This window comes from Charadrius vociferus, unplaced genomic scaffold, assembly GCF_000708025.1.
Source record: "Charadrius vociferus isolate BGI_N301 unplaced genomic scaffold, ASM70802v2 scaffold385, whole genome shotgun sequence".
Lineage (NCBI taxonomy): Eukaryota > Metazoa > Chordata > Aves > Charadriiformes > Charadriidae > Charadrius > Charadrius vociferus.
The window spans coordinates 2,927,175-2,936,581 of NW_009648925.1; the positions used below are offsets into that span (position 1 = coordinate 2,927,175).

The 9,407-nt window shown below is 38.5% G+C and overlaps 1 protein-coding gene across 1 annotated transcript in view; it reads left to right on the plus strand.

The window, feature by feature from the left end:
* Positions 1-9,308: 9,308 nt before the first annotated feature.
* The window catches only part of CCDC14 (coiled-coil domain containing 14), a 10,316-nt gene continuing 10,217 nt past the window's right edge, over positions 9,309-9,407 (plus strand). Inside the window, exon 1 of the mRNA XM_009887316.1 lies at positions 9,309-9,329. Coding sequence (XP_009885618.1) covers positions 9,309-9,329 — 21 coding nt within the window. The remainder of the gene's footprint in view (positions 9,330-9,407) is intronic.

Below are 9,407 nucleotides of genomic sequence, written 5' to 3' on the forward strand. Positions count from 1 at the left end.
ACTGCAGCTGGGATCACAGAGATGCTTCTAGAACCAAGTCCCCTCCTTAAGACTGGTCAAGCTCCATGGAGAAAACCTCAGCCTCTGGTAATGATGAAAAATGGGGAAGAGCTTGGAAATGTGGAGAGAGGGCCAGTGGATGGGCAGGCAGGTGGGGAGGGTGGGGCTACCACTTCCATCTCTGAGAATGAAACTGGAAATAAAGCTGTGAATAAGTTACAGCTCTGGAAATCAAACCAAAGAGACGGAAAGGGAGAAAATACATCTTTACAGAAGCCAAATAAGGTAAAAAACAAAAAAATCCAATAGGTTTTAGTCAAAAGCCAGGACAATCGCTGGATGTCAGATCATCCTCTGTATGACCACGATATCAGGTCACCTTAGCCTGATTCAACTCTGAGGAGACGACCCTCGTCCACCTGAGGCAGGACTCACAGAGCTCACAAGACAGCTAGTCCCATGATATAACAAGCGTTACAACATGGCTGAGTTTAAAGTCAATCTTGGCAATTTAAGCTGCTGAAGAAAGACAGAGGATGTAGCAATTACCTTAAAGAAATTCTCCTATTGTGGCTCCTTTATGTCTCTCCATGTGGAGAAGCACAGACACCAAGAGTTCAAGCTTCCCTGGCCTAAGCCAGGCAATGTCCCACAGCAGTAATCTGAGGTGACTCATATTAGAAAAAGAAAAATCTGTTTTCAAGTCTTTTTATTTTCAGCCTTCTCTGCTGTGGGAGTCATAAATTATGCTAACATATTCACTAGAAAGCAGAGTGAGATCACTAAATTCATTTCTCATAAGACAACAGTCATGAGATAGGAAAAGATCTCCAGTCAATTTCAGTACAAGGCTGGGCAGAATTTAGGTGATTTATTTATAATTTTTTTTCCGTAAAAGAGATATGACACAGATCCTGAGAAAAGTTTTGTAAGTATTTGCCCAAAAGTTTAAGGAAATATGAGGAGGAGGATATCACTGAAGGACTTATATGGCTGTTCCATAAGTGGAAGTAAAAAAGATTGCTTGAGAAATTTAGCTGAGGAGTACCAAAATGAAATTGAAGAACAAAAGCAGAATTTCCAAGGAAAGACTGTGTTGGAGCTAGATGAGAAAAAGCATATAACAGGTTAGGAGAACCCTGATTTAAAGAACAAATGCTCTTCCGTGACTAAGGTCTACTTTTCATCAATAATTGTTTTTCTCAAGATAATTAAGGTGAAGGTGACCAAATTGATGATTTAATGCTCTTTACCTCTACTGAATAATTTAAGATGAAGACAACATTTTACCTTCAAGCTGTTACTTGCATCCTTTGATGCCTCCTCCCAGGCCTAAGGAGACATTTCTAAGTCTTGCTTGGTTTTAGTCATTTCCTATATTGTTTCATGGAACAGACGATACATTTTCAGCACTATTTTGGGGGTTTTAAAGAAAATAATCGCAAGCCTACTATTAAATAAATAGTAAATTTCCTAATTATTTCAAATGCTTAGGTTAAAGTCTAAAAAATGTAAAAAAATACTTAAACCTCTGATAAGATCAGATCAGAAAGTTGTCAGTGGCTAAACTGGGAATACAAGTCAGCTTCCTAGCTAGGGTAAATGGAGTTGTACATTAATAGCACATCTGGCCCAGCTGAAATTCCATTTTAAATGGACTGTAGCATCACGCCCATGTTTTACCTAATTCACCAGAAAGATAGGAAATGACTTTTAATAAAGCTCATCATTTTCACAAGTAGAGGATTCTGGCATTTTTTCAAATATCAGGGAATTCCTCAAATTCACAAAAATAATGTTCAATAATAATATAAGTAAAAATTACACAAGCACCATATGTACAATTACAAGGTTTGTTGTGAACATGTTTCTCCATCACCCCACTGCCACATTCTGAAGCCAATCCACTGCAGCAGCATCTCTAAACTGGAATACCCAAGCAGTATACCAGATGTAATACACTGAATTTTTCTTAAAATGTCTTCTGACAAAACTTATTCATGGTGTTAACATTGAATCAAAATGATAATTGAAATGTCTGTGTTATTAATTACTTTGCTGATAGGAAGGGAAAGTATTTAATATAAGAAGTGGGAACAAGAAGCTACATGTGGGTAGAGTAAAGGAAGCAGATTCTAATCCCAACGACCTAGGGGATGAAACCTAGATTAAAAATTCCCTTAAAGTATTTTAACAAATTAGAAAAATCTTGTAGAAAAAATATAGCCATTCAATAAGGGAATGTGCAAAATTCTACAGCAAGTCGGGATTCAGCAACAATACACACAACACAAGGAAGAACTGGATAGCTCATACTGTTGAAGAAAGTTTTGAGGACTATTGTGAAATTCAAGTTCAACATCAGTTAACAACAGTGTGCTGTTGCAAAAGAGAAAACATAGTACTGAGAAATATAAACAAGGGTATCATTTAGAGACAGATGATGTAATCCTTCTGTTATTCTTAGCATTGGTAAGGTCTCAGCTGGAGTGTTTTGTCCAGTTTTGGGCATCATATTTCAAGATATGTACCAGCTGAAGACTCCAGATGAGAGTAACTAAAATTTTATTAAACACAACACACAGGCAGGATTGAGCAATTTCAGACTGTTTACCATAGAACAGAGAATATTAAAGATGACCTGGTAATTGTCTTCAAATCTTAAAAAAAACTACTGCAAAGAAGAAAGGGAAGTGATGCTCTCCAAGTTCATGGAGAATAGAAAATAAAACAGTAGGTTATAAAACAGAAGATTTAAGCTAGGAGCAGGACAAACTTTTTTGCAGTGAAGCACTGCAACAGATTGCTCAGGCGGATGGCAGCATCAAAGCACAGCAGGGGCCAGCTGGTCCCTCAGGGGTGGGAAGCCAGGAGCCACTGCAATGCCACAGCTGGCAGGGCAGGGACCCACCAGACAGGACCCATGCCACCGCCCCCAGTGAGGGATCAGGGCAGGCCAGGGGAGGCAGCCCCAAGCCCACAAGCCCATCTGGCCAGTTCCTGGTGATGAGGCAGGTCCAAGGTCTAGCCAAGGAGTCAGCCAACAGACTGGGATCAGGAGGGCCCATGGCCAAGCAAAACAGGGCTGTGGTGGAGACAGAGCCTGGCATTCTACAGCATTGCTGGGGCAGGGACTGAAGGCCCCGGGCTAGGCTGAAAGGATGGTCCTGGGCCCAAGGGGGGTTAGTCCAGGGGAGGCTGGTCAGGGCCACTCAGGCCACTGATGCCCTCAGGGCTGTGGCAGGTAGAATGCCACATGGAAAGGCTGGACGTGTTCAAGAGCAGGCTAGACAGATGGGCACAGACATCTCTGATCCAGCCTTGGGGCAAAAGGAGAGACCAGATGACCTCTAGCCTGCCCTCGTTATTTTGGCATCTTAAGTTTGATGCAATAGGTCTGAATTATTGTACATCTGCTGTGCCCCATGGTGATGTTCCCCCAGACTTAAGGAAGGGCTGCCTTGGACAGAATGGAAAGATGTCACACCAGAGCTCTTAAAGGACCTGGATCAAAGGGCAAGAAATATCTCCCCCATTTCTGGGGCAAATATGTAAGACATCATTGATAATTTACATCCATAGGCTTTTTATCATCTTTATTATTTCAGTAATATTGTTACATTGGCTACATTTTCAGTTTGGATAATCTGCTTTCACCTCTATGTCCATAAATATTCTATATGTTTAACATAAACATAATGGATCATGAATACTAACGTATTAGCTGTTTCTATATAGTAGAAAGTAGATTATTTCTTCAGCTGTGCTTCCTTTGGCCCTGAAGATTTACGGTTTTCACACTCAGATCATTTTCTCACCCAAGTCACACCACTGTTGCCAAAGAAAGAATATGCATGAATTAACGTCCACTAAAAAATTTAAAATTATAGTCAGGCCACACTTCTGTAAAATTAACATCCTTCCAGATGTTACAGAAGTAATTATTTCCTGTATTCACACTATTAATTTTACCTGTATTTTTATAACTTGTAATCATTATGTGCTTTCACTTTTTCCTCCAATTTTACTTATGAAGTGTTTTTGTATAATCTTTCTTAACTGTACACACCAAATGTGTGTTTCAGGCATCCAGTTAGTCTCTGATATCACTGATGCTCCTATATATCTAGTCCCTAATCACCACAGCACACTTCAAAAAGAAAAGCCTAGGTCAACCCCAATTCAACTTTTTTGGGTGTGACATTGGATTACAGAAAAATTTGTCTTCCTCTGAACAAAGGCAAAATAGCATGCGTTTTCCTGGGATGTATTTTTAATTTGCGCTTATCTCCAGGTAGAAGGGAGAGCTATAATGCATTTGGGTGGACTGACTCACATGTGGGAGGCACTGAGTCTCCCAGATGACTTATTTGCGAGTGTAATAAATACTGGACATTTTACTGAAGAAATTAAGTGGCTGAAGTTTTTAGCCCTGACACATAAACTGATTGGAGTTCTAAGTTTATTCATACTTTTATGTTATCCTGGATGAATACACTGTATATTGTGATTTTCAGTGAATACTTTTGTTGAAAAAGGAGACTGAGTAATCACATGTTATAACCAGCTAACCACTAACCCAGCTGCTGTTTTTAAAGTCAGGAGGAAATCTTTTTTGGGAATACAGGAATTACTTTAACTATATTTTTTCAGGGATCAATGGAGCAAGAATATTCATAGTAAGCTCTTTTCCAGCTTTTTCCTTTCCAACAGATTCCAATTTGCAACAGATTAAGCATTGGGGAAGACTGCTGGAGAGAAAGGGACACAGGTTGCAAGCTTCACCTAACAATTTGCTAAAGCCGTTTCCGCAGTGCTATGCTGCAGCTGTGAGGGTAAGCGCAAGAGAGTTCCTTTGTTTCCAGCATCACTCAGCAAATACGATTGATTAAAAGTATCCTGGTTCTCTCTTAGTATTCCTCACTCATGCTGATTTTTTGTAATTAATGTAGATGACTGGAGCAAACTTCTTGTGTCAAAGGAAACAGATCAGCATCTTTTTACCACTACATAATATTCAGACAATCTCTGTCAAAGAAACCCAAGAATATGAGGGAAACTTAGTACCATAGCATGTGTTTTCAGTTACTAAGAAAACCAAAAGGCAGGCAGTGGGTTTGGATCTAATAGCAATTGATCATCAATTTGTATGGGAAGCAGATTGCAGTCTTCTCAAATAACCTCAAGAAACTGGAATGTAAAAGCCTATCAGTTAATGCTGACAATACAGCAAATGCAGTAATAGATATCACTATGGATTCAGAAAAGTACCTAGATTTTATATTTAGTAGAACAATAAATAAATAGTGCCATAAAGGTTTAGCCAAAAATTACTATTTTCATACATACACTTTCACTAATAAAACATTATTCCTATCAGTAGGATTGCCTGAAAAAAGGCAAATATGGATAAAGAGTCTATGAAATACCAGTGGAATGTTCCCAATGTTACTTAAACAAAAATATGGATCGATTTATCTTAAGGAAATAACGAGTCACTTTTTGGTGTAAATGCAGTTATTATTTTACATTCACGTGGCGCCATCTCGTGGGACTCAAAACTCATGCACAAGTACTTTGTCCAGCACAATGTCACCAGCTTTCTGAAAACTCTGGGTTGTTACTTAAACTGTCATCAGCTCTGAAAGGTCAAACAGCTTGAATCTTAGTGATGCTTCCTACATGTCATAACTCAATACCCTTGTGATCTCACCTTTGTGAGGACTTCTCGAGGTGAAGAGCATTTAACATGCTTTACATAAGACACTTCACTGAAATGGGGGCAGACAGGCCAAAACTAAGTTCTTTAGATTTTTCCCACTATATTTACATATTAGGAAAAGAAATTCATAGCTTATACACCCACTCATTCCAAAAACATCACAAAATCAAAATTTGATGACAGGCCTTCTGTACCACACAGATTATGGGTCTTCCATGCAGTGGGTCCTGCTGCACCTTTCAATAAATGTGATTGAACTAAAGCATATCTTTGATCAAGACACTGAAAATCTAGTGGAACACTTTGTAGATTATTTACAAATCTATTTTAAAATTGCATCACAGTTCTAGGGTCCATAAAATCCAGCTTAATCTCATCATTGTATCTTTACCTACCAAACTGAAAAGTTCTCTACTAAATTTCTACTTCCTCTAATAGTATTTTTACTGTGGTCAAGATATCCCTTAAGCCTGTCTTTGACAAATGAAGTACCTGCTTTCTGTAGGTTGTATTCTTAACTACATATTCATTGCTATTCATCTCCCCTTTTCTCTTTGTTATTTGTAGACTGGAGGACAGACAAAAAAGCTATTCATTCTCTTTCCATTAGCGAAGTTGTAGTTTTACTCCTTAATTATAGATTTATGAGGGTTTGGGCACCTACCAAAGTACTCTTAAACAACAATCAGTTATCACTGATATTCTTGGCCTACTTGTCTCATAAAAAGCTCCTAATTTTGTGAAATACTCCCTTGCTAAGCCCACACAAATTTTTCGTTGTAACCCATTCAGAGGAAAGCTTAATGTTAGTTTGCGCTAGTGTTTGATCATGCTTGGGTTAGTACTTAACTAGATGACTAGACCCTTGTTTGTACTGGTAGCAGGAGACTTCCAGAACTTACAGTGAATGAGAACATGACTTGGTTTTCCTACATAGGTACTGAAAAAGCTCCATTTTCTGATGAAACTGGATTGTTTGGCAAATGTCTTCTCTTGCCTTTATTAGTTTCATTTTGCTTTCTCTCCTTCCTGAAATGAAAGAGCTTTGTTTTACTTTATCTGAGAATCATCCCCTCAAAAATCTTTGGTCCCCAAAAGCTATGTTCTAAGGATATTTATTTCTTCGTCATTATTAAGTGCATCAGTCTTGTATACAGTTCGCTGTATCACCCTGGTATTTCAACATAAACTGTAAATTATTTAGGCTAAGAATAAGCTTCTTATTATTTTCAGTGGTGTTTCATGCAACATGGACAGCACCTCTAATGTTAACATTGCAAATACAACCACACATATGTCTTAATTATTCATAATTCAGGCAGCTTTTTGCTGGTTAATAATATAAGTCTTTTCCTCCACATGTATTTTTGTCCTGTATTACATTGGTCGTGTCACAATTCTCTAAACTATGTCCAATTTGTTAACCACTTTTTGGTAGGGAGAGGATGTTCTGTCACAGTACAGTTAATATTCAGGTAGTTTGCAACATGTTTTTCCTGCGTAGACGGTACAATGCACGATGACCTGTGTTACGCTATCATAGCCCACTTCACACTTTGTTCTGTTTCACTACTTGGATATCACTGTACAGTATTCATAAAAATAATTTATTATTCTTCCTCACTAATGACAATATAATCCTTATTTCTTTACATAAATTAATTCTTTAGATATGGCACAAAATCAAATTTGAGATAAATCATGGACATTCGAGAAGTCCCCTGCATCTATTCAGGACAATGCTGCTTATTGTTATACTTGTATTTATGTTGCTTTTGCCAGATTTTTTTTTAATTGCCTTTAGCATTATTTCTACACCAAATAGTGTTGGAACCTGGAAAACTGCCCAGTTTGCTTTCCCAAAGACTGAGCAACCTGGCCTCAGGCATATCCAAAAATGATGCCCCTGGAAATGCTTGGGGAATGTTAGTTATCTGTCAAACAGAAAGAAAATATGAAATTGGTTTAATGAAATGCAATGGACTTAAATGAAATTTAATTTTCTCTCTGAAACATAGCTTCATCATAAGTATGAATAACAATGTAATATTACATATGAATGCAGGACATGACATCGAAGAGTAAGACAGCATGTAAGACAAAGAATAACCTTTTTTTAATCACAGTTTTAGCATAACAACCAGACAGGTCCAGAGATACTCAGTGATTCCCCAAACTGTTTCAATGAAGAAAGCCAATGTCAGAGAGTAAAAATATCTAGCTCTTCTGACAGCTATCTCTATGCTCAGAATGCACTGCTGCTAATTTTTGTAGTTTTATCTCAAGTCTTGTGGCAGCTTGTGCTTTTCTTTAAAGACTGACCACTTGGAGGTCTGTGACTTTATGAGAATTCTAATTCTTTATGCAGTTTTTTCATCTTAACAGTTGCATTTTTAAAAATTATTTATAAGACTACGTTGCTATTTCATCCATCGTTTCAAAATGGTTCAGCTGACAAGAATGGAACTTGATAGCCTGTATTCTGTATTAATCTTCCTTCTGATGAAAATACGAAGTGTTGTCCTATGCGACTTCAAATAATCTGCCAAATCAAAGGGTGGGATTGTGGTTTGGGGCGGGGATTGTTTTTTTTATATCTGTTACTTGTTGCTAAACAACTTGGGATAATTCTTAATTATTTAAATTGCTGCACTCACATCTATCACTCCAGTGAGAATTTATCCATAAACTTCCAGAACACCCCCTAAGAAAAAAGTATACCAATGGTTCTGGCACTGGTTTGGTAGTTGCCATGTATCTTTTTGAGCTCTTTTCATTTTCTTCCATTTTTCTAGTTTGTATTCTTTCCTTCAGCTGTTCTCCTATAACAGTGATCTTCCTATTTTAAAATTTTCACACAAAAATTGAAGTGGTCTCCAAATTCCTGCCAGAAAATCCTTCTGGTTTTTTTGACAAGATGATAAATACCTTCACAATGTAGTTTTACTTCAAGTTCAGCATAGTTTCAGTGCAAATGTTAACACAGTAATACGTAATAACACCACCATTTACACATTGGGAGAGCACACATTTAATACTTATATGCATTTCTGCTATAGCACTCTTAATAACAGAGTAATGTAATCACATTTTCAGTCTGAGTAAATGTAATTGCTTTCGATGCTGTTTTCAGAAGGTCTATTTATTGAGCTAATAAAAGTGACTACACACAGAATACTTATACACCAGGGCCTGTGTGTGAAACCTGAGGCACCATCCTTTACAATCCATGTACACGGCTGTTTTTAGCGATCGCCAGAGATTTCACGCTAGCTGAAATACAGTGTGGAGAACAAAGAACTGCTGGTTTTAGCCTGTACACAGAAGTACCAAAGGTTCCCTTTGACTTGCTACCAGCCTGCTTTTATCTTTTGTGCCTGACAGCTTGCAGGACATGGACTGCCCAAGCAAGCTGAAGCTGTGAGGTCGTTTTAGGACCAGTCCCTCACGCAAATATCCTCGTTTTTCTTCAGGGCGGCCACCCATCTGCAAGGCCTGTTTTTCCATGTATTTTATGAGTGCTCGGAGCCCCTACCCCCCACGGCCTGCTGCTGCCAAAGGATCGTAAGGCACCAGAGAGCCCACCATGGGGGAGGCAGCACGTAAGGTGATTTATACCTTATTAGGCGGAGAGGCGGGGGCGGGGGGGGGTGAGCCCTGGGGGGAAGGCGCAGCGCCTCACACC